This window comes from Dermacentor silvarum, chromosome 2 (assembly GCF_013339745.2).
Source record: "Dermacentor silvarum isolate Dsil-2018 chromosome 2, BIME_Dsil_1.4, whole genome shotgun sequence".
NCBI classification, from domain to species: domain Eukaryota; kingdom Metazoa; phylum Arthropoda; class Arachnida; order Ixodida; family Ixodidae; genus Dermacentor; species Dermacentor silvarum.
The window spans coordinates 161044443-161070571 of NC_051155.1; the positions used below are offsets into that span (position 1 = coordinate 161044443).

General features: G+C 45.6%; 1 protein-coding gene across 1 annotated transcript in view; it reads left to right on the forward strand.

Moving 5' to 3' along the window:
- The window catches only part of LOC119441964 (actin-related protein 8), a 47715-nt gene extending 21600 nt beyond the window's left edge, over nt 1-26115 (forward strand). The window contains exons 8-13 of the mRNA XM_037706645.2: nt 366-519; nt 3595-3669; nt 7284-7430; nt 14225-14444; nt 18128-18285; nt 25555-26115. Of these exons, the coding sequence (XP_037562573.1) occupies nt 366-519; nt 3595-3669; nt 7284-7430; nt 14225-14444; nt 18128-18285; nt 25555-25698 (898 nt within the window). The 3' untranslated portion in view covers nt 25699-26115. The remainder of the gene's footprint in view (nt 1-365; nt 520-3594; nt 3670-7283; nt 7431-14224; nt 14445-18127; nt 18286-25554) is intronic.
- Nucleotides 26116-26129: the final 14 nt, after the last annotated feature.

The window sequence follows — 26129 nt, forward strand, 5'->3', positions numbered from 1 at the left end:
ATGAAAAGACATTGATTTATAGTGATAGAATTGAGCATGTTTTTTGCTTGCCAACAGCAGGAAGCACAACATGGGAAATAAAAAAAAAAAAAAGAAATGACAGGTAAGCATAATCTACATCGCAGTTGCGGCCTTATTTTTATCTTCACTTGGCATTTATCATTTTCTTATAGTGGTGAGAAATGTAGCTCCAATCTTGAAATGCATCAGGTTATGCTTTTCAACTCTTTAAGGTGAATTTGATTTGTTGAACAACAGTTAAGTTTATGCGATTTCCACTTACTAAGATCTTGCCTACGTCATACCATTCCTGCTTATGTCTGGCTTCTTTCCCTTTTTACTTTTTTTTCCTTCTGAAACAACAGGCTGACAATGGAGTATGGGGGAGCTGACATAACGCACTTGTTCCACTACCTGCTGCGCAAGTCAGGGTTTCCCTACAAGGAGTGCGACCCTTCGAAAGTCTTGGATGCCATGCTCCTACAGGAACTGAAGGAGAACATGTGCCATGTTAATCTGGTGAGTGTGCATGCAATCATGTGACATCATGGGTTCATGAGTTTCATGAGTGTGCATTGCCAGCCTCTGAATAAGTCCATTGCTTGAGAGAGGACCATTCTGTAAATCTTCTGTTGCAACCCGTCCTGCGTCATCTGAATCTGCAATGCCTTCAAGTTTTCTGAGCTCCTTCTAATCCTCTGCGGCCTTCCCTCAGAATCTGTTCTGTAGAGATTCAACCACATGCACGCAATATTCAAGCGACAACAGTGAGCGTCAAGGTTGGTCGTCACGGAGGGCAGTGTGCCACCATCCTTCTTTGTATCGCTGCTTTTTGGCCGCCATGAAGTGAGGAAAAAGACTAGGAAAGAGCGTGATTTCAGGCAGCTAGCTTTGGCAAGCCAGCCTCCTTTGACACCGCCCCTCCTTTACTTAGGGGCCCACCCACACATTGACTCATGGGAAGTAGGTCCTCCTTGGTTGCCAGACCTTTCAAGGCATTGTTTGCTGGCACCTGTAGACACTTGCGCTACCGGCGCTAGCACGGGGGACTTTTAGTCTTGCAAAATCTCACGAAAGTGAAAGTATCTCTGAAATAAATCACCCAAGAATACCGCCGCAGTTAAACTTAACGTGTGAGTGCATCATTCAACTGTGCAGAGCTTTTTCGTTGGGAAAAAAAGAAGTCCTGAAGAAGATATAATATCTCCACTCTCAATTGCCAAATTTTAGAAGAGTAAATGCACTAGACACAAAGTTTATTTAATGCATTGAAATGTATGCGTTAAGTGTACTGTTTTCTAAATGGGATGAGCTAATTGCTGGAAGCAAATGTTTGCACTGCAAAACAAAAAGGCAGTTGAACCTAAAAAAAAAAAAAGCAATACAAGTGCTTTCGCCCATGGACAATCCAAAGCAAAACCCATAATACTCCTTGGGGTTGAACGATTGCAGCACCAGACAGCTCTGTAATAACCTGTGCACAAAGCACCATTATACAGTTAACCTCCATAAATTCAACCCTTACAGGACCGAAGAAATTGTTCAAATTATCGAGCAGGTCAAATTAAACAAGGGGTATGAAAAATGTTGAAACACACCGCTGATTCGTTTGGCATTCTTCGTGCAATTTTAACACATCCCCAAATAGAATGTGCACTCACTTTTTATGGATTCAAAGTAGAGAACTAACATTGAACTGACATTAGAACTCCTAAACAAAGCAGAAATTGAACACACGACAAAATTTTTACCATGAAAACCGTAGCATGCTTCTCATTCTGGCAATTAAAAAGAACAAAACCAGCTAAATTTACATTTACAGAATGGAATATTGTTTACTGAATGACCATCGTCATCACTTCAGACAGCACTTCATCACTGTTTATAAAGAACCACAACACACTGTTCTCCATACGGTCCATAGTACGTTTGATATTTTGCATTTATCAAACATCTCTGCAGCAATTGCAAACATGGGGGTTGCCCGCCCCTAAACTAACCACTTTGCTAGTTTGTTTAGTGATGCATGCAATTCTTCGGAACTACAAGAACATGTGAAGCGACTTGTTGCCGTAAGCTTAACATGTAACATAGCTTATCATTTGTACGTGCTTCCGTAATCAGACTGAAGGCGGTGTGTTGTCGTCGTCATGCTATGCAAGAACTTTTTCTGTCTCCATCCATAGTCCCTATTTTGTAATGGAAATGATGATGATGCTGGCTAAGCTGGCTCTGATGGTAGGCTGTTCCGAATGCCTCAATCATAGTTTTGGTTTTGTATCGGATTGCACCACTGCAGGCAATTTTCGGATAAGTTTTCTTGGAAAAAAAAGGTACACGTTAGATTGGGTAAATACTCTAACAATTCATTGTGAGCTATTATTCTTGCTTAAGGACCGCACAAAGAGCGATGGAACGAAAAATCTTAGGACTAACGTTAAGGGACAGGAAGAGAGCGGTGGGGATCAGAGAACAAACGGGGATAGCCGATATTCTAGTTGACATTAAGCGGAAGAAATGGCGCTGAGCAGGCCACGTAATGCGTAGGGTGGAAAACCGGTGGGCCATTAGGGTTACAGAATGGATACCAAGAGAAGGTAAGCGCAGTCGAGGTCGGCAGAAAACCAGATGAGATGATGAAGTTAGGAAATTTGCAGGCGCAAGTTGGAATACGCTAGCGCAAGACAGGTGTAATTGGAGATCGCAGGGAGAGGCCTTCGTCCTGCAGTGGACATAAAATATAGGCTGATGATGATGATGATGATTCTTGCTTTAATATCTTCCTAGGGCAGGCTTTCCGAAAGTAGGCTTTCTTTATGGAAGATGATGTGCGTTTGACCCATTCAGTGTATCCTAAGCACTGATAAGACAGACGCTGTGAATATTGGAGTCACCACTGGGGTCAGGTACGTGTGTGCTGACCAGCCAAGTTCAAATTATCTGACAAAGGCCACTTTCAGGATCAATATAATGACAGTTTGGGCCCATAGAAATGTATGGGCACCAGCTGAGACCTTCACTCAGGATTTAATTAACCTAAAAATTTGAATTAGCCTAAGTAGAATGAATGGAGATGTACTGTATGTACTTATAACGAATGGATATATTGAAGGTATTTTCATGTCATATCTGTATGACTTGATTATGAAGTTGGGCTGTATAATAGTTTGGGCTTAATTGGGCCCTTCTCCACTTAAGCTTAGGCACATCCTACAGTCACATTTGGGGTTGAATTGAGGGCGCAGGTAAGACCACAATGCAGTTTTATTTTATTTAATGTCTGTAACTTAGCATTTATGTGGCCTGCTTTGTGTGAATTCTTTCAAGACAATGATAGACCGTTTGTGCATTTCCAAAAAGGATTCGACATTGTGTTTGATGTCCTCCTGCTGCATAAGTAATCTTTTCATTGGCCTGCATCACACCATCATCAGCTGGATTTGTGACTATTTGAAAAACCGACTGTTCTTTAGAAGTAATGTCTTAGAGAGCACCAGTTGAGAGCAGAATTTTGTTATGACTATCATCTAGGGAACAAACGTGTCAGTGTTTGCTGTGTGATGCAACATTAAATTTAGTATTCCCTTCTTGTAGGACATATGTGGAGCACAGGAGCGGTCTTTCCAAGTGAAGCAACCAGGCAGAGCACTCTTGGAGTACAAAATCAAGGTTTGTGCGCATATTAATAAGCTTCAGGGAATTGAGAAGAGCCACATACCCTGCGATGTCATGCAAAAAAAAAAAAAAAAATCAGCGGATCCAATGCTTATGTCGGAATCGGCGTTAAAGGTCCACTGCAAAAATCTTTTTGGACGCGTGAAAAAGGCTTGTTTAAGATCATGTAGATAGAGAGGAGCCTCTGTGCAAAATTTGGTGTTTGAAATACGAGCAGAAGTGTGATCAAAAGCTTGCAATAATAGCCATTGTTGATAATGAAACTCAAAAAAACACCACCATTACCACTTGCCAGAAGTGACTCATGGGCCTCTTCGATTATCTGTCTGTGACAGTCTCAGACTGCCCAAGGCGCTGTTAGCCAACGAGTGTTGCTTATGCGGCGTCTCGGACAATCCTGGACTGTCAGGGATGGATAATCGAAGAGGCCCATGACTTAATGCGCAGCTCCCTGGCATGACCTCTGAGACAGCAACAGTACACACATGCAATCTTGGAGGCCATGCTGCTGCGTAGCCTAGATGTTGGGGCCGCCACAGGGTGCTGTGACGAGCCTTTTGCCATGGTAATGCTCGGACTACGGTGTGCTCTGATTCGTCTCCGTGGTTCTCCAGGCATGGAGACGCGAGCCAGCCTGAGTATCCAGCTGCTACAGGCATGCTGAAAGATCGCAAACACTGGTACTTGCATCATACCGACACAACCAGGTGCATGCATTATCTGCTTAGGTGCTGTTTAAAGGCTGCTTACAAAAAAAATATGTATACAGTTAAACCTCGATATAACGAAGTCGCTAAAATTTTCAATTTGCTTCATTATATCCGACTGTCCGGCGTCGTACTTCGGGAAAACCAAATATCTAAAAGAAAGAATCGGAGAACATGAGAATGACGTCAGAACAATCAACTGAATACGCAGCGCTGTCGCCGAACATTTCGAAGACTCCGACCACAATATTGCTTTCCGAGAAACCCAAGACCTTCAAACAGAGATAAACTCGTGAAAAAGGCTGCTACTGGAGTCATGGCGCATTCAGAATACGGCGGGTAATATAAGCCGCGTGAAGGGCATCCTACCCTCTGTGTAAGTCCGTGGCCTTGGAGGCACGACGAAAAAAAGTAAAGACCCCCCTCTCTAGGTCACCAACACCAAAACATCAAACACTAGATGGCGCTCATCAAGCCACCATCCTTCTCTGCTCATCTTCGCACACGTTCACTCGCACCCAAAGCATAAAGCGCGCTGGGCGTGATAGATTCTTATCGCACTTGACCTTTATACGGAACATGAAGCTGCTGCTCTTCGGCGGTCACTGTTCGTCACACAGCGCGCAATTTCAGAGGTACGTTTGCAAGCAGCCGCTTGTAATTCAACGAATTGACCATCTGCGTCTGAAGAAGTTTCTATTTATTGTCTCGGTATTCCTTCGCAGTGGCAGTGAAATTTCGTTATATTGAAATCGTGTATAAATGCACTTCGTTAATATTTGGGCAAGAACTTATGAAAAGGTAAACACCTTGTGATATTGAAAATTTTGTTATACAGTTCAACCTGAATATAACGAAATTGACAAATTCCCGAAAAACTCCGTTATAAAGAGGATTTCGTTATAGTATGCAGGTTCGGCATGAAAATTCGAAAAAGAAACGCTTACCGTATTTACTCTATTCTTACCGCTTACCGATGGTGTCGTAGCATTGTATAAGGCCCATTTATAGTCCGACGTTATCGGCGCGCAGCCGAAACACCATCTCCTCTATACTATGACGCGCACGCCGTCGGCTGTTATCTTCGGAGCATGCACAGAAAAATCCCAAGCCCGCGCGCCAATTTCAACGGCTGTCTGTGACCGTCGGCGAAAGGGAATGGGCGCCTTTATTTCTTTGCGCGAAATGGCATTGTTGGTCGGTGCAGTCGGTGCAACCGACACGCGAATGGCTCAGAACTTAGAAGCCAATCGGCACCAGGCCCCCCGGGCCACGTCTGAAGCCTCCGGTTATGTTGGCTGCGCCGGTGCTCTCGACTATAAAAGGGGTCATTTACGCCAACGTGACGTAGCGTGCATGTGCGCGCGCTCGCATTACGTCGGACTATAAAGGGCCTCTAGTGTCACCTAGTGTCAGGTTAGTGAAGTGAAGCGTAGAGACTTGCGCAGTAACCAAAAAAAATGTTTTTTTTTCTTCGGCAACATCAATTGGAAAAGGCGAGTGCTGGCTCGGCGGGCTAGGCCAGCTGCAGCAAGCGGCGGGATCAGGTTTGAATGAAGGAAGGAGGAAAGGTCATGCCCGGGGCATCAAGATCGCCGGGTCGACGGATGCAGGCCCGCCTCACGCATGCTCGAACACACACACACGTGCGCTCGCTCTCGCCTCGCAGTCGCCGTGAATTCGAGCGCGCCAGGCACGATGCCGCCGCTTCGCATTTCGTCGCGGCGGAGAAGGTGCTTCCGGTTGCTGCTCGCGCAAAAATCACAAAATTTGGGGCGAAATCTCTAGGTTGTCGGCGGGGAAAATTCGTTATTTCAAGGGGGTCTCCCGCTGCCACTTCGTTATGTAGAGGTCTCAAATACATGTGCTTCTATGGAGTAACGGTGGGGAATAGAAAAACTTCGTTATATCCAGGAATTCGTTATATGGAGGTTTGTTATAAGCAGGTTTAACTGTACTTCACATTTACGAACCTGCAAATACTCACATCCTGTGCCACGCTTCACAGCGTAACAAAGACGGCCATATTCTGCTCAACGGTTCTTATGGACCTCTGCCTCCACATTTAATGCAAGCTTTGGTCCCATTTTGATTTTTCTTTTTCCGCACTTGGCTACCCCTGTTGCAAACTTCATCATTTCTGTGTAGCCGAACGCTTCTCATTCAGTGCACAGTCTGGTCCCATTTTAATTAGAGGCTTTCTTTTTCCATTTCTTCCATTCTGGCTTAACAGTACAGCAGCAAGAAAGCAACAGATATGCATTTTGGAAACAATATGAAGTTTGCATAAAAAAAGGCAACAATATGTATGGCGTAATGAAGGCCTTAATGCTAGGAAGCCGACAAAGGGGTGTGTAAATAATAGGGCAAAGTGACAAAAACTTGTCAGGAGCAGTGGCGCCCTAAAGAACAGGATGTCTGCATCTGTAGCTGACATGAGAAGAAATTTCGGGCATTTCTGAAATCTTGGTTGCTGGTTTCAATTGATACATATAGTAGTAGTTGTAGTAGTAGTAGTATGAACTTCATTTCTCTTAGGGGATTTGGGTGGTGTGTGGGTCCAGTCCAATGCTCCACTGGTCTCTGCGGCTCGCTGTGCTTGATCGCAAAGAGAGCTCTCCGGCTCTCTGGATCTTTGCTAGCAAGCCAAACCTCCCAATGCCTGTTTCTTGTCATTTGTGTTGTAAGAGGCAAATTGTAGTATTCCTTATTCTCGTTTCCCATTGAAGTCAGATTAACAAAATTTCATTGTGTGTGAATAGCTGAGCACTTGCGTTTTCTTGTTGTTGACAGGTTGGTGATTTGTTGTTCCTGGCCAGGTCAAATTACCAGAATTCTGCCGAAGTACTGTATACGTGTGAATTGCTGAGCACTTACCTAAGTTTGCTTTGCACGTTGCAGGTTGGCGACGAGTGTCTGGTGGCCCCACTGGCCCTGTTTCGGCCAGACATGCTGGGTGTCACAGGTCCCAAGCAGTCCAGGGGCCACCCAAGAAATCCAGGTGATCCCCATGACCCCCTGGATGAGCACTTCCTCCTCCAGACACAGGTGCAGCCTCCAACATGTGTCACAAGTAGGGGTACACGGAAAGGGACGCAAAATTTTACGAATTATCGCGCAATAAAAAAAATCAAATTTGAATGAGAAAAAAAGTTGTTTTCTTGAATTTGAGAGTTGGTGACGAAAAATACGATATCATGCCATTTTGACGATAACTTCACATCGGCGGTATGAAGTGAAGCCAGCCATGTTTTTGAACCCACTCTGCCCCAGCGGCTGATAGTGTCGCTTGCAGTGGCACAACACTATCATGAGAATGCACCGGCATTAGGGGGCAAATTCTTCGTCTGCCTCTCGCTTCAACACTTCACTGAAATTTGAGCTTACGCAACCTCCAGCACTAAACGCGCGGAACGACAGCGCATGATGCCACGCCTTCTAAGCTCGCCCAGTCTTTGCACATGTGGCAGATTACCTTTAAAACAGGGCATGTGGGCTGCGTATTTGCTCAGCCATGCTTACAGCCATGCACAGCTATGGCTGCTCTAGTAAAGGAGATGCTCGTCAACCTGCCCCCACTCCCTTCACCCCCCCCCCCTCGCTTAATTGCGTTACTGTGAGCTCGCTCCGATCTGCCCATTTCCCTTGGCTCGTGCGGGAAGACGGCACTTATCAAGACATACTTCTCTGCTCACCCTCACACGCTTTCACTTGCACCTAAAATATACACAGCATGGGGTGCGATAGCATTTTATCGCACTTTTTATCGCACTTGGACTTCATACGCAACAGGATGCTGCTCTGTTTCAGCAGCCGCTCTCGGTTGCGTGGCGCACGATTTGAGAGGTGCGCTTGCAAGCAGCCGTATGTAATTCAGCCATTTGATCATCCGTTTCTGCAGAAGTTTCCATTTAATATTGTCCTGGTATTCCTTCGCGATGGCAGTGAAATTTTTTAAAATTGAAATCTTGGTAAACACACTTTGTTATTTTGAGGTTCAGAATACATGGTGTTCTATTGACAAGAACTTGTAGATATTTCATTATGTCAAGGTTTAACAGTACATTTATTTCACTGTATTAAAACCTGTTTGTCATTTTGCTTAGGGGCTGACCTTTTTGGCCATCTTTCCTGAGTCATTCCTTGGGCAATAAGTATGTTGCTGTCATTAAAGGCTGTAAAGCACAGTGAGCTACCTATTATGCAAGCCATTCTGACTCATTGTGCTTCCATTGCTGTTGCTGTGCTCTTCCATGACGCTATGCATTAATGCAGGGGTGCTTTACAGTTACTCGCATTCAACTGTATCTTGTTATTTGGCATCACTGAATACTAGTGGCATTTTCTATTCATACTCTAGCCAGCTAATTATGACAGCTTATGTCCAAGCCAACAGATTGAATGAAATGACTGATAATCTACATACAGACATACCATTAAAGCATTGAAATTGGTGCAATAATTTTCATATTGTTACGGTGAAGGGAAAGAAGAAGGTGACGCGAACGAGAGGAAGACGAAGACTCTGGCCGTTGCCTGAACGCCATATTTCTTCGCTTGTAAATATACATCCTTCTACACTCGTGGGCCTGCTTTCTTCCGGCAACATTTTGGTGGAAGGTGCTGGGTACAATCACGGAACTTCGCAGTGGACGTCATCTACCTGCCGCCACAATGGCAGATCAACCGACACAACCGACAACGCCTCAGCAGTCCACGCCAACGGTCATCCTCACTCATCTGCGGGACCCGGGGACATTTTGTGGCACGGACAACACCGACGCCGAGGACTGGCTTACGATGTACGAACGAGTGTGCGACAACAACAGGTGGGATCCAACAATGATGCTCGCAAACCTCATGTTTTATCTGACAGGAACTGCGAAGCAATGGTACGATACGCATGAAGCTGACCTAACCAGCTGGGATGTCTGCAAAGAAAAAATGCGTGACCTGTTTGGCAGACCTGTCGGTCGTCAGTTGGCAGCAAAAAAAGAACTTGCATGCCGCGCTCAGACGTCCACAGAATCCTATGTCGTGTACATACAGGATGTGCTGGCTCTCTGCCGCAAGGCTGATAACACCATGACCGAGGCGGACAAGATTGGTCACATACTAAAAGGTATTGCAGACGACGCCTTCAATCTCCTGATGTGTAAGGATTGTGCCACTGTGGATGCAATTATAAAGGAGTGCCGGCGCTTCGAACAAGCGAAAGGCCGCCGCGTCCCTCAACATTTCGACAGGCTGCCCAATACCGCCGCGACATCTTCGTGCGCAGACCCGCCGCGGTTCGTTTAGCCGACAGGATCAGAAGATCTAACGCGTATCGTTCGCCGTGAGCTGGAGGCCATGGCTCCAGCTCCAATTCGTTCCGACTGTCGGGAAAGTGTGCCCGCTATCTCGCTTATACAAGCGGTCGTTCGGGAAGAAATAGCGAGTTTGGGCATTCCATCTCTCTGCTCGGTCCGCCATACGAACACCTACCAGATTTCTCCGGCCGCTCGCTCCCAGACGCAAAGCTTTCCGCCACTCCGCCGCAACCCCGCTGACTGGCGCACACCGGATGACAGACCCATCTGTTTTAATTGTTCCGGTATTGGACACATCGCCCGTCATTGCCGTAATCGCTGGTCGTCGTCTCCTCGGTGGTCGTCTCCAAGTCACTACCGCCAAGTACCAGACAATCGCACTTTCTCGCCCTACACGCCGCCTCGGAACATCAACGCCGACAGTGCTCCACCAACATCCAGCCGCTCCCCGTCTCCGCAAGGCCGTCGGTCCCGTTCGCCTCTCGTTCACCGCTCTTCGTCCCCATCTGCAACCGGTCGCTTCCCTTCGGGAAACTAGGCGGCGCAGCTCCCGGAGGTGAAGCTGCAACTCCGACCCGGCCCACAAATCCTCTGTTGACCCTGCCTACACGTGGAAACCTACTGGACATTGAAGTTGATGGTGTACCTGTCACATCTCTCGTTGACACAGGAGCGCAGCTTTCAGTTATGAGCGCTGCTCTCCGCCGAAGGCTCAAAAAGGTTCTGACTCCCGCCGTACCGTGCACTGTGCGAGTCGCCGATGGGAGTACTTCACCTGTTCTTGGAATGTGCACAGCACGTGTGACCATTGCGGGCCATTATAGCGTTGTTTTATTTATCGTCCTCGAGCACTGTCCACACGACCTAATTCTCGGCCTCGACTTCCTTTCGAAACACTCTGCCCAAATTGACTGCTCCGCAGGTGTTGTACAGCTGGATCTGCCGCTTCCTGCCGACGCAGACGCAACAACTTGTGCTTCACCCCGCTTATGTTCTGCTGAGTTTGCACGGCTGTCTCCACAGGCGGCTACCAATGTCCTCCTGACGCCCTGTCCTCCCGTACCTGATGGCGAGTACATCGTGTCTCCGCTTACTGACGTGGTTTTGTCATGAAATATTGCCCTACCGAGCACCTTAATCCGGATCCTCGAAAACTGCGCTCGGGTGCCCATCCTCAATTTTGGATTTTCGACGCATGTGCTGCCACACGGCATTGCCGTCGCACTTATCACTCCTTTGGATGAATTTGAGATTTCTTCTTTGGCCTCCGAATCCTTCCTGAGTACCAACGCACCTTTGTCACCCATTTCTTCGTGCTCGACGCCTGCGGACGATGTTTGTAAGATGATCGCCCCTGACCTTCCTTCCGAGCAAAGAACAGCTCTTCGTCACCTCCTGTCATTTTATCGGGATATCTTTGATTTGGACGACCGTCCACTTGGTCAGACATCTGTTGTCAGGCATCGCATCAACACCGGTGACGCCAGCCCCATTCATAGGCGGCCATATCGTGTCTCCGCAACAGAAAGGGCCATAATCCAGAAAGAGGTCGACAAGATGATGGACAAGGACATCATTGAACCTTCCAGTAGCCCGTGGGCATCACCGGTTGTCTTAGTAAAGAAAAAAGACAACTCGTGGCGCTTCTGCGTTGACTACCGTCACCTCAACAAGATAACAAAGAAGGATGTTTATCCCCTGCCTCGCATTGACGACGCTCTTGACTGCCTTCACGGATCCCAATACTTTTCATCAATTGACCTCCGCTCCGGCTATTGGCAGATTAGCGTCGACGAGATGGACCGCGAGAAAACCGCCTTCGTCACACCGGACGGCCTGTACCAATTTAAAGTCATGCCCTTTGGATTATGCAATGCGCCAGCTACATTCGAGCGCATGATGGACTCTCTGCTGCGCGGCTTGAAGTGGTCTACATGCCTCTGTTACCTCGACGATGTGATTGTGTATTCGTCGAACTTTGAGAGCCACCTGAGGCACCTCACGACCATACTCTCCGTGTTTCGCAGGGCTGGCCTTCAGCTAAACTCTTCCAAGTGCCATTTCGGTCGCCGTGAAATTACCATGCTCGGCCATCTCGTCAACGCCGCCGGAATCCAACCTGATCCACAGAAAGTCCACGCTGTGCGCAATTTTCCTGTACCTTGTTCAACAAACGATGTCCGCAGTTTTCTGGGCTTATGCTCTTATTTCCGGCGATTTGTGAAACAATTTGCCGACATAGCTCGCCCTCTCACTGACCTTCTTACGAAAGATGCCTCTTTCTCTTGGGCACCACTGCAGGAGCAAGCCTTCTCTACCCTGATCGAGCGGCTTACAACCTCCCCGATTCTGTCACACTTTGACCCTTCTGCGCCTACTGAAGTACGAAATGACGCGAGTGGTTATGGCATCGGCGCTGTCCTCGCTCAACGTCAACAGGGCCATGACCGTGTCATCGCTTACGCCAGCCGCCTTCTTTCCACGCCCGAGTGAAATTACTCCATCACTGAGAGGGAATGCCTCGCGCTCGTATGGGCGGTCGCGAAATTTCGGCCGTACCTTTTCGGTCGGAGCTTCTGCGTCGTAACCGATCATCACGCCCTCTGCTGGCTCTCCTCTTTGAAGGACCCAACTGGACGACTTGCACGTTGGGCATTGCGTCTACAAGAATATACATTTTCTATTACGTATAAGTCAGGGCGCCTGCATAAAGACGCTGACTGCCTGTCCCGCAATCCCGTGGATCAACCGGACGATACCGATGCAAACTCGGACATCAGTATTCTGTCTCTCTCCGGCTTTCTCCATATTGGCGACGAGCAACGCCAAGATCCTGTTCTTAGAACACTTATGGAACGCCTAAGCTCCTCGCCTAATGACCCGTCTCTGCGGATGTTCACCTTGCGCGATGGAACTTTATACCGTCGTAGTGTTCGTCCTGATGGCCCGGAGCTGCTCCTAGTCGTTCCAAAGCACCTTCGACTGGCCGTGCTCCAGCAACTTCACGACGCTCCTACTGCTGGACATCTGAGCATCACTCGTACTTACGACCGCCTGCGGCGCCGCTTCTTCTGGCCCGGCATTTATCGCTCTGTGCGCCGTTATGTCACTTCTTGCGACCTGTGTCAGCGCCGCAAGACGCCTGCTATGCCTCCTGCTGGTTTGCTTCAACCAATTGCTATCCCTACAGAGCCCTTCTTCCGTGTTGGCCTCGACCTCCTTGGCCCCTGTCCTATTTCTATGAAAGGAAACAAATGGATTGCTGTAGCAACAGATTATGCCACGAGATATGCCATTACACGAGCGATGCCAACCAGCTGCGCTACAGATGTCGCCGACTTCCTACTATACGACGTCATCCTGCACCACGGCGCCCCTCGCCAGTTACTCACGGATCGCGGCCGCTACTTTCTCTCGAAGGTCGTCGATGATCTGCTCCGCTCCTGTTCTACAGAACACCAGCTCGCTACCGCATACCACCCTCAAACGAACGGCCTCACCGAACGACTCAACCGTACACTAACCGAAATGCTGGCCCTGTACGTTTCCGACGATCACCGCGACTGGAATGTCGCTTTACCGTACATCACTTTCGCATGCAACTCGTCCCGTCACGATACTGCCGGATTCTCCCCATTTTACCTTTTGTATGGCCGCGACCCCACCTTGCCCTTCGACACGTTGCTACCTTCCGCAGTACAATCACCCAACACTGGTTACGCTCGCGATGCTATTGCCTTAGCCGCCCAGGCCCGAGAGGTCGCCCGTCATCGCCTCAAAGTCTCGCAAGCTTCCCAAAAACGACGCTACGACCTTCGGCACCGAGACCACCATTTTTCACCTGGTTCCCTTGTCCTTCTCTGGACGCCTTCACGTCGAGTCGGCTTGTCGGAAAAACAACTTTCCCGTTATTCTGGTCCATACCAGAGCTTACGACAACTGTCCGACGTGACATACGAGATCGCCCCAGTCGGTCAGCCTTCAGTGTCTCCCAACGTCACCAGCGATGTTGTTCACGTCGCCAGGCTCAAGCCCTATGTCTCCCCATTAAGCGACGCTCCATAACCTACACCGGGACGGAGCTAACCCCACCGGGAGGGTGATGTTACGGTGAAGGGAAAGAAGAAGGTGACGCGAACGAGAGGAAGACGAAGACTCTGGCCGTTGCCTGAACGCCATATTTCTTCGCATGTAAATATACATCCTTTTACACTCGTGGGCCTGCTTTCTTCCGGCAACAATATGTTACCTTCACATAAAATCACCGTCGTGATAGGTTTGCTATTCACCCCTCTGTCAAATTGCTTGGCTGTGCCCCAGCACTTCTGGACACATCATTCATCTCCTCCCAATTCTTTGTGCTAAACTACCCCTTTATTTTGCCTACTTTGCACTGCCTCGGCTAGTCTAGTACACATAAATCAGAGCATCACTGTGACTGATTGGATTGTTTTTATATGTCAGTGTGCTTTTTGTCTCCTGCCAGCTTCATTTCACGACTTTTCGTTTTCTCCATGGCCACTGTTGCAGAGGCGAGCGGCACGTGATGTAGCAGAAGGCTCGCAAGCCTCGGACGCTGCTTCTCAGCTAGACGACAGCCAACTTGGTCAGGGGGCTCTGGATGAAGACGAAGTGGTTCCACCTGAAGCAGTCACTCTCGCAGCCGCGCCCCGAGACAGCGAGAGAGAGCTGCCTTGTGACCAGCTACTGGGCATAGACCAGGCCATTGTGCAGTGTGTTGATCGCTGTGGTGAGTTGGTGTGCACCTTCACATTGTGTGCACGTCTGTGTACTATTTTATAAATGTAGGGTTCATACACAGTATGTTCTTGTGTAGCTGCTGCTAGTGAAATGTCTGGATGCCTGATCAGCCTCTTTGCTAGAACACATACAGTAGAATTCCATTAATTCAACCCTGACGGAACAAAATGATTTTGAACAAATAATTCGGCGTGTCGAATTAAACAAGATGTAGAAAAAATGCTAAAAGTCATTGCCGATTTATTTGGCAATATTTGGCCAATTCTGACCCGCCTGGAATCAAATACCCACCCGCCTTCTATGTGTACAAAGTGAAAGACTAACTCAGAAATGGCATTTCAGCTCCTAAACAATGAGGATGTGTGGTGTTTAATGGTGTAAGGGCCATATATTACCAAACAGCGCCGTGACAATCCTAAATATGTGCACCTCATCTTTTTGCAATAGGCAAGTGTTTAATATGTGTTGCAAATTGGTGGCCGGTTCCCTAAAGCCAGCTTTGCCACACTGTGTTGGAGTCAGCTTTGCCGCAATGCAGCTGTGTTATGCGGTAAAGCATACGAACATCGCGAATGCGGTTTTGGTTGGTTTTGTATCTGATTGCACCGTGCACGCAATTTTCGGCCTAATCTTTCTGATAAAAAAGGTGCACATTAGAATTAGTGTAAATACCATAATTAGAAATTGTGAGCTGCCGTTATGGCTTGAAATCTTCCTAGGGCAGGCCGAAAATAGGCATCTTCAACAGGGGATGACCTGGGTGCAATGGATTCATTGTCCTCAAAGCTTTGCCGAGACATGCTACCACTAAAGGGATCACTAATAATGTCACCACGGGGGTCAGGCACATGCGTGTTGACTGGTTATGTTCAAATTATCCGGTGTAGGCAATTTAAAATTGAAATAATGAATGCTTATGCTCATAGAAGTGCATGGGTGCTGGTCAGAACTTTCAGTCAAAATCAAATAAACCGGAGTCAAATTAATGGAAATCAGTGTCGAAGGAGACAGTGATTTTAAATTTATTTTTATTTTTTTTTCAGGATCTGAATATAATGAAAGACTTGATTATTTTTTCTTTCTTTTTTTTTTATTAAGATAACTACAGGACACATGCTATTGTTTGTGGCCAGAGAAAAAAGAATTGGCAGAGCACAAAAACATTTTAAAGCATTACTAGACAGCCCAAGCAATAATACAGTCAGTCAAGCCTGTTTATAACGAACTCTATAGTTCCACGAAAAGTTGTCGTTATATCAGTAGTTCTTTATATATGGACTCACCCTTAAACACCCTGAAAAGTTTACTGCACTGAAGCTGGTGTCTTCAGTTACAATTCGGCAGCACTTTGGCCTGCAAACCAGATTTTCGGTATCATTTCCCTGTGCTTTCCTGCACCTACCCCCAAATTTTCGTTAGAAACGTCAATCTAAAGAATGAAACGGCTTCATATAGCTCTTGCAAAGCAGCGCCCGGTTCCGATCACCTGTCATTTCGAAACAGCAAGCGCAGCTGCCATTTAGTATTCGAGAGCTTGTGATACATTTTACTACCAGCGGGGCATGACTGTATTCTGCACAAGTGAGTAAAGCGTTGTAGTTGGCTGGAAGTGGAAACTTGCGGAACTACTGCAGCATGCCACCATTCTGTGAACGTCTCAGACATCATGGTGTCAGCATTATGAATTTACATCAGCCACACAAGAGCCACAAAATTGCATTATCTATGTGACTTCGGGCCAAAAAATGCGGTGTTCAAAAGGTAGAGCATCACCGCAAACTGTTATCAGTAATTGGCAACGTGTAAACAAAGTTCCGCTTAACCGTGATCTCCTGATAAAGGCGTATTAACCTCTGATCCTCTGCAACATTGCGTGGCAGCAGCACATGGTGTAGCATTCTCTCTGACTCGGGCTGCGTGAATAACGACTGAAACACTCGAACAGCCATTTTTCCCATAGTGGAAGGACGTAGGTGGCTGTTCCAGATCATTGAAATAGGCGTATTGCGCATGGTGCCACATGGACAATTGCGCGAAAAGGAGAGTGTCCCCATCATGACGTCCGATATCGCACCGGCGCATGCACTAGTGCATGCCTTGCACCATGCTGTTTTTACTTTACGCCTCCTCCCTGGAGGTGCACTTTGAAAGCGAGTAACCTTCGTCTCGGCTTCCGAAATCCAAGCACGGCGGTTTGCTCATTCACTCATCTTGAAGGTCATATTGTCACGTGGTCGTGACAGCGAAGAACACAGCAGCAAAACTGTGAATTATGAAAATAACTTTTTATTGGGCGAACTTGTGCCCACAAAGGCAAGTGACACTCAAAGCACAACGATAGCGGCAAGCACAGTAGGCGATCGGCGAAATCTGATCAGCAGGTCAAGCACGTTGGCTTTTATACATGAGTCATCGAAGGTTCCAGAGTAATTGCTGGTGCGTGCATATCTTCCAGAAAGTACTACAAAATTCACGTCGCACATACATTCAATCAGATTACACAAAGTTCGATGACAACAGACAAGGGATAGAACCATAGATAGCATTTGAGAAACTTCTGATGCATGCAGGTGCATCCTACACTGAGCGATAACATTTGTTAGGCAGTGAAACGCGGTCACCTGAGAAAGATAATCAAGTACACGTGTCAATATGATCGTCGCTGTCGGACTGGAGCAAGGCACACGGCAGCCCGGTTTGGTCGCGCTTAGGTGCTTTGGTATTCACATGCACCGTGTTTTTACCTTGACCGGTTTTGAAGCATTCGTTGTAACATTATGGCTATTTAAAGATTTTCTTTATAGACATAGGGCCGTAAAATCGTAAATGCACTGAAATGTTGTTATAACCGATAGATCATTATATTTGAGATCACTATAAGTGGGTTCGACTGTATGTGCATTTTTGGAAGCAGGTGATGATTTAGCATATTATTGATTACATTACTGTAGGGAAATTAGTGGTACTGTGTCAAGTCATCCAGCTTCAGTCTTTCAAATGTGGAAAGTGAGTGGCAATAAATGAACTCTAAACATCCCTTAGTCACACGGCTCTTCTTTGCAGTAAAGGTCAAGCAAAAAGATGATTCTATGAAGGTGATGCTGCTGCAGTAATTGTTACGTCAGCAGTTTGAACACTTGCGCAGGCCAGCCGGAACCCAGCAGAATTTGTTAAAAGGGCTGCTTTGCAAGGTGTCAGCAGCTGCACTTGGTTCCATGATAATAACATAAATGGCATGCACGAGGGTGGGGGGGGGGGCGGGGTAGTAGGGATAATAGTAGGATAGGATAGTAGGATAGTAGGGACTCCTCTCCCCTCGGTGGGCGCAGCTCGTTGAGAAGCGTGCTCGCTACCGCCCTTGTCGGCGCGATTTTCCCGTGGAAGCCACACTGTAACCGGTACTTCATCTCCCACAACTGCACTATAAGCGATACGTGTATACATGGAGTGCTATGGGAAAATTAACGCGAGTCTGAAAAGACCGTACTATATCCGGTCCTGCACTATATGTGGTTATGTTATAAGTGGTTTATACTGTATTGTTTTCTGAGCTTCCTTAGCAGTAACTCTGGAGCTTTGCCAAATAAGCATGCAGCCACCAAGCATCGCTTCAGAAAGGTGAAGTTCAATTGTTAAAAATAAATCAATAAGTAAAACATGTGCTTTTTGCAGACGGGGAGGAGCTGAAACGGAAAATGTTCAGCTGCGTGCTTGTGGTTGGAGGTGGTTGCATGTTCCCCGGCATCCACACATGGCTCCAGAATCGCCTGTCTGTCCAGATACCCATCATGTACCGACCAGAGCAGATGGAGATCATCACCAGGCCAAGAGTGAGACTCTTCTCTCTGTCTCTGCTGCATTTGATATGAAATCTATGATCACACATGAGGTCGGCGATGTCACCATGACATCATTGGCATCGGTGTTTGTGTGTGAGATACGAAAATCAAAGTTTTGCCTTAGTTTTCTCTGCTCTTAAGCAACATTTTGCTCTGAGAAAATGCAGGAAAAAAATTGGCCGCCATCCCGCCCTGCGAACGTGAATGTCCAGTGAAGCTGTATCAAACACCACACATGGTTGAGCATTGTATTCATGCGGTTCTGGTGTCTTTAATTTCCGTGGTCCTACCCATGACAGTCTTAGAATGAACTCAATGAGTTGCTAGATGGGTCTCCCTTTTTTATATGAAGCCATGGTGACGTCACTAAGTATATATATATATACACATATGCTGTATGCGTGGTTGCAAAGAGAGTTATGCCATTTGCCTTCAATTGTTAACCTGCCGTTTTGCGTTTACGCCACGAAATTTTCTGACCAATGCGAGATATACAGCTTCGCTGTAAAGCAAAACAAAAAAACTTTTCAGGGATTGTTTTTCTATTATGCATGCGTAATGCAGAAGATGTGGGTTTGGCTCCCTCCTGAGGCAAGTTGTCTTTTCGTTTCCTTTCGTTTTCCTTTTCCTTATTGTTTTTACATTTAAATGAAAAAGAACATTTAATATTCCCTAAGCTCTCCCTGGCTTCATTATTTGTTGGCTTCATGTAGTAAAGTTGACAAATTTTTTAACCCCTTGGTGCCTCTTATTGTTCTTGCTGCATGATCGTTTGGTTCTCTTAACTTAGTTACTGGAAAGAGCAGTGTAAAATTCACAATAGGTATACAGATTACGCAAGCACATTTGCCATATAACTAGGAGGAAGTGTAGTTTATCCTTAGCTTGGGTGTTCCTTTGTAAATACATGGGAATGGAGAAGTCATTTTTCTCATCAACCAATGCACCGGATTTGATGACGTTTGTTGCATTTAAAATCTAGTGAGTGTAGGAAGTGTAATTTTGATTTAGGCCTTCAGTTCTATAAAATTTTAAATTCCATGAAACGAGACCATCATTTTTACAACTCTATAACTCGGCAATGAAAATGATATCACAATTTTGCAAACTACACCTAATAACAAATCTAAAGAAGACATAGTTGATGTATTATACACCGCTATAAAATATACCAGTACTATGTGAGTAGGACTTTTGCAAATCCTTCATAAACATTGTAAAAAATTAAAGTATGCTGTAAATTAATACATTAAAATTGTCTGCTTTAGATGCTCTAATGTATGCTTTTTGCAAAATTGCCGTATCTGTTTTTAAGTGCTAATTTGGATTTGTAAACATTCTTGATTCAATTTTCTGAAACATACCAATTTTTGGGAATTTTCTAAAAAATTCCAGGCCCTCAATCAAAATTCTGCTTTCGGCAGTCACTAGAAATTAACTTTATTTCTCAAATGCAACAAATGTCATTCGAATTGGTCCTGGGGTTGTTTTTTAAAAGTGTTTCTGCATTTTACATCTACTTTGAATAGGTGGCATCAGTGTTGGCCCCTAGCTGAAGCTTCCTGTTAACACCAAGACATGGGCACAAAAAGAAACCACATATGTACTTGTATCCATGTCATGGTGCTTTAGCTGTCTTGTGTTCATGTCCTAATGTTACGTTACACTTAATCCTAATTCAATATGTCTGATCAACAAGCCCCCACTGCGACCCTTGTTACTGTTGCCAACCTGTAATAGTAAAACCCTTTAATCCCCGCACTCCAAGAAACCCATGCAAGAAAGTCATCTGGGTGGACATGTTCAGTTAATTTCTGAGCTCGTAACTGCCCGTTCCTTTCGAGATCCTAAAATTGCATTACCTGCTGCCAAAGTTTTCGAAGAGCATGCATACACGTCTGGGCTGATCCCCACTACCCTCATATTCACCGTGCTTGATTCCTGTCTTTCCTTCAGCTGCTTTGCATCACTGTGCATAACTTGAAGAATCCCTCTGACATCATAAGCCAAAGCCATAGGGTAGCGCTTGTGGTGATCGTTGCAGACAAACAGACGAACACTTTTCACCCATGTCCCAGCACGTAAATGCTGACCATAACTAAAAGCTTTGAAAGTGTAGTTTGCCAGCCTAGTTTGAATTTGCATTTCTTCGTGGTTTCACTTTACGGCCGAGCACGAGCATATATCGCCATCACTTGGCACAGTGAATCAGCACTTGGCAAAGTGACTCAGTAGCTATGGTTCTGATGTGGAGCACTAAATTTCAAGCTTAACTCCCAATCATGGTGGCTGCATTTAAATGGAGTTGCACTGCAAGAATACCAATGCACTTATATTTTGGTGCACGGTAAAGAATGCTAAGCAGTCAGAATTAATTTGGCTCTCTACAACCTAATACATCATGTGCGCAGTTGTGTGCAAAGCACATTAAGTGGCTAATGAAGGTACACTAGTTGTATCAGAGGTGCTCGGTGAAAGAACTTGAGCTTCATGTTAGTCTGTGGAATTCTTGGTTCAGTTATTCATTTATGTTGCACGAAGAGAAAATTATACCGTGTTCGTAAGCTTCCATTAATTTGATCCTGACGATACCGACAAAATTGGTTGAATTATCTGACGCATCGAATTAAACAAAAGGCAAGAAAAATGCGGAAATGTTATTTATTCACTTGGCAGTATTTGTTTTTAAAGTTTGCTTCCCTGCAATACAGCCGTGTCGTGCGGTAAAGCATATTAAGTGGAGAAAGGTTCCCCTGTTACGGAACATAGCACATGTGCCGTCTCCGGTCACAGTACGAGCACTGAGACGCCTATGTTTACTGGCAGTCCTCCAGAGTTTTAAATAGACCCCCGCACTATTGTTGGCTTTAAACGTCCGCCCGACTTTCTCAGTTTTTTTTTGTTTTTTTTTTTTCATTTTACCGTCTTCCTTTCACTAGCATTCCCAAAACACAGATCGTTTTTCTCTGCTTCTTAGTGCACGGCGTGTGGGCGTGCATATCATTAAGGGTACGCATGCTATCAGGTCTCGTTAACGGTCTCGTATACAAGACATGCATGGCGTGCATATCGAGGGCTCATATCTCCACACCAACGTCAGAAGCAGCTCTGGATGGCTGCTGTAGGCTTATTCGGCGTCTAGGTGCTCGTGCTGTCACCGGAAACGGCATGTGCCCGCCTGTGTAATTAACAAACGTGTACTTTTCCCGTGACAGTGGACCCTTTCCATTTCTGGTATACTTTGCCACATAACATGACTGTATTCTGAACAGTCAAGTTCAAATTATCCAGTGCAGGCAATTTTGCGGTCGAAATAATGGAAGCTTGGGCCCATAGAAATGTACGGGTGCCAGCCAGGACCTTTGGTCAGTACCGAAATAACTGAAAAATTTAATTAACCGGAGCCGAATTAACGGAAGTCTATTGTTCTGGGTTACTGTAGCCGTGGACAGCATAGTAAAGCAGGTAGCGACATCTCTGGACGCTTTGTCCAACTACACTATGCTTGAACAATTTTTGTGTCATGTGAGTGTTCTCGTTTGAAATAGTTGAAATAAAATCTAAAACAACTACATGTTAACAATTTTGTTGCTACCAAGGCTTTACACCAGCACTGAGGTAGAATATGGTAGGTCACTGCAGTAGTATTGTGTGCATGGGCCTCCGAGACTGCGATTGCTGGCAGGTTTTGCTCCGGCCGTCCCATTTGGCTTGCTCTCCAGCAAAAAAGTGTAATGTGGTGGGCGCACCCGACTGGCCTTGAGATGGCGCTGTTAGCTGAAGGCTCTGGCAGCCGTGGAGGCAGCCGTAGAAGGCAGACCGTGCAAGATCTCAACTTGCACATTGCGTCTTGAAGAATAGTTCGTTGGGTTAGTTGCTCTTGCATTAACGCAAAGAAAACTAGTGCGTTAATTCAGTAATGGAAATTAGCATTAATTCAATGAAGAAATCAGTTCATTAGGGCAGGGAATTTACCCGCCGGAGTGGCTCAGTCAGCTAAGACGTTGCGCTGCTGAGCACGAGGTCGCGGGATCGAATCCCGGTCGTGGCGGCCGCATTTCGATGGAGGCGAAATGCAAAAACGCCCGTGTGCTTGCGTTGTAGTGCACGTTAAAGAACCCCAGGTGGTCAAAATTAATCCGGAGCCCTCCACTACGGCGTGCCTCATAATCAGAACTGGTTTTGGCACGTAAAATCCAAGATATAAAGAAAGAAGAAGGGCAGGGAATTAGTTAATTGTTGCGCTAATTTTCCTCATCAGTATTGCCTCTGTTGTCATGTTTTCAGATGTCAGATTTTCACTGGGTATATTCCAGGTAATTTTTCAGCTCTGTCTCATGCTCTGCTTCGAACATTTTGCCATCTCAACCGTCTAGTCCTTTTGTTACTTTATGTTATCCCGTACCTTTCTATATCCTTATCCATTGATATTTAGTAATCCTGATTATGGTAGGATTAGTATATATTCTATTTTTCTAGACATCGTCTGGACTCACACACCATTCATTGTCGGTGAACTTGTAGCTTATTATAGATGGCAGAGTTTAATTGCTGCCTGCCTCTTTATTTTCTTTTTTCACTTTGCGTTGCAGTGATTCAGCAGTTGATATGGCTATTTTCGCATTTGTACACCAACGCTGTTATGCAGTTGTCTTCGTGAACTAATTACTAATATCTTCCTAAGCATACCTTTTGTCTGTTTTTACTTTTTATTTCAATTGTACTGTATTGTATTGACTGTATTGATGCTGCATGTTTTGCATTGAGCTAATAATGCTTTTGTAATGTTGATACCTTTTCTTCTTGCCTTGTTGAAGGATGCATGTTTTAAGCTGATGTTTCCGAAGTTTCCCCTTCAGCCAATGCCTTCCTAAATGTATGTATGGTATTCATAAATAAATATACTAAAAAAATAAATTAGCAAAGTTTCAGCAGAGACACTTAAGACTGCTTACGTATGGGAATGCGAAAGCATTATACTGTTTGTAGACCATGGAAGGTCATGAACATGCTCATTTTATACACTCATGACATGGCGCCGCCTCCTCCCCATTGGCTGCGCCGTCACGTGCCCAATGATGCACACACTAGCCCACACCTTTAGTCAGCCAGATGGCTGCAACGTGACATGTGCAATGATGCACGGACTAGGCTCATCTTTAGTCCGTCAGGAACTGTGGAGCCGCCGTGGCGTCGGGGAAGTGTGCTCGTCTCACACCCTGGAGGCCCGGGTTCGATTCCCACCCAGACCAAAATGTACCAAATTTTCTTTTCAAAGCCATTAACTTACTTTGTTTAATGGAACCTCCCTGAGAAATTTGACATCAATCCGAGCACTTTTTGACGTGTTTTTACACTTCGTGCCGTCAGCCATTATTGGTACCATCTTTCGGTCACGCCGACAATGACAAATTTTCGTGTAATTAGGCATTTGCTTTTGCATTAAAATATTTAAACGTGCCGTAAGCAGGACACATGGAAAAGCGACTACTAGTATATTCCTGTTTGGTGCAATTAACAGTTTTAGTCATTACTGTTTACAGTTATAGTAATGCCTCAGTTGGTTGGCATCCGCATACACTAATAAACAAGTAAATATTGGCATAATTTGTCATTTCACGCTTTGCGCATAATTTCTCACTCCATCGTGCCTTGAGGCTGCGGAATGCTGTGGACAATGGCATGTGAGCTCAGGCAGCAGAACAAATGGATTTTTTATAATCTGTAAGGAAACCTCTTGTTAATTTGCTGTGTCTTAGCTGAAACATATTTTGTGTGTTTGCACATTTCAGTGACTCTTCACCTTGAATATTTGCCTTTTGAATGGCATACTTAAACCTGCGAGTTAGGTTGATCCATTTGCTAACAAAGTGATAATTAGACTACATAGACAAGGACAAAAGCTTTCTTTCTGTACTCTCGTATAATTATTCTGAATGCTTTCGCTTGTTAGCTGATGCATGTCAATACACACTACACTAGTTCCTGTCAGTAATCATGGTTAAAAGTTTCAGAATCAAATGGCAATGTGACCCCCATTGCAGTTGGTGACTTAGCACGACGAAGCATTCGTGTGGTGATCGCGGCACAAAATGAAACAAAATAAATCAATTCTGAGGTGTACGTGCCGGAAACACGATATGACTATGAGGCACACTGTAGTGGAGGACTCCAAATAAACTTTAACCACCTGGTCCTCTCTAACAGGCACCCAAATAAAAGTATATGAGCGATTGTGGCAGGTTTCTGTGGGCAGATCATGCTATGGCTTGCTTAATTTATGGTTTATCACGATGGCAAAATGCACAGGTGACAGGTGCAAGGGCCGACACCAGTAGGCAACTCGTTCAAAGCTTTAAAACCAGCTCAGAAAATTCTAAACATGCAATATAACTAGCAAAATTTGAAATATAGTGCGTTTCTGACGAATGACAGAAGCTTTGCCCACAAATTCTACTTATACATACCCACATGAATGTCATAGATGTGTGCAGAAAGAAATTAACACATTTGAGAATAAATAGGCACCAGCATGCACACTGCCCCTCGTAGACCTTTAGCTGTCAATTACAAATCAGTAAGAATTCAATATATTTAATTGCGAAAAGTAATTTTTTCTCACCCCATCCAAGCCGTAACAACCCGAAAGCCTGCTCAGTGCATGAAAAGCCCTTGGTTGCAAATGCAGTGGTGCAGAGAAGGAGCCGGCCACGGCTACCACTGAACTTACGCTCTTTCTGTGTGAATGGGACGGCCGGAGCAAAACCTTCTAGCGCATGCAAACTTGGAGGCCATGTTGGGTGCTTTCTGGTTAAACTATGCATCACAAATGTCTTTACAGGTGTGGTTGCTGCCGTACACCTCTTCGGTAAACTGGTATTCTGCAAGTGGTTATACATTTACAGACAAGCTGAAGTTCTCTAGTAGAGACATGATCTTACTTTTATAGCCTGCAGGGCCTCACAAGTAAAGCCATTGCGTTTATGAATTGCAACTTGCATGGTGATCTGCCCTACTAATCTACAAATTCTAATATATCTGGTGTTATGTGTTATATAAAGATGGTTTGATTATGTGCAAATTTTCAGAACAATGCATGAAACGAATGCTGCACTTTGTTCACTTGAAAGGTTACATAACTTGCTGGGCAGTAACTGCATGGGGTCTCTGCACTATCCAGATCGCCAGCAGGCAAAGAATGCGAAGGAACAATTGGAGCCTCCATGCTGACCTAACTGGTGGCTTATCTATGCTTTCCAGGACACGGACCCTAGGATCACAACTTGGAAAGGTGCATCCATCATGAGTTGTCTAGACTCGGCTCAGGAGCTTTGGATTCGTCAGGCTGAGTGGCAGCGATACGGTGTTCGCCTGCTTCGTGAGCGGGCGCCCTTCAACTGGTAGTGCTGCTATCCTAGCAGCCCATCAGTGTTATGACAAGCGTGCCATGTTCACAAATTGGTGTGCCACTCTTCGAAGCCCTTGGCACATGGCCAGCATTCTTCAAGGTTGTTTGGCGTAGCGCAACATTTGCAGCAGTAACTTGAAATGTCTGCGATGCATTCGCCTACCTCACTATTCACGACTGAACAACAGACTGAAGCATTGCTTCAGTCATCACAGTATGCAGAGACTTGAAAGCTAGTACATAAAAATGCATCTGTATACTCTTGTCTGGACACCCTTGTAATTCTTCAAAAATGCTGGACTGCATTTGTCTCATGTTTCTCACGCATGAGTACTTGTCATGCCTGCAGAGTGTGATGCAAGTTTGTTTTTTTATTGACTATGTGTTATATATTAGTCTGGTTCACTGAATCATGTTCTGCTTTCAG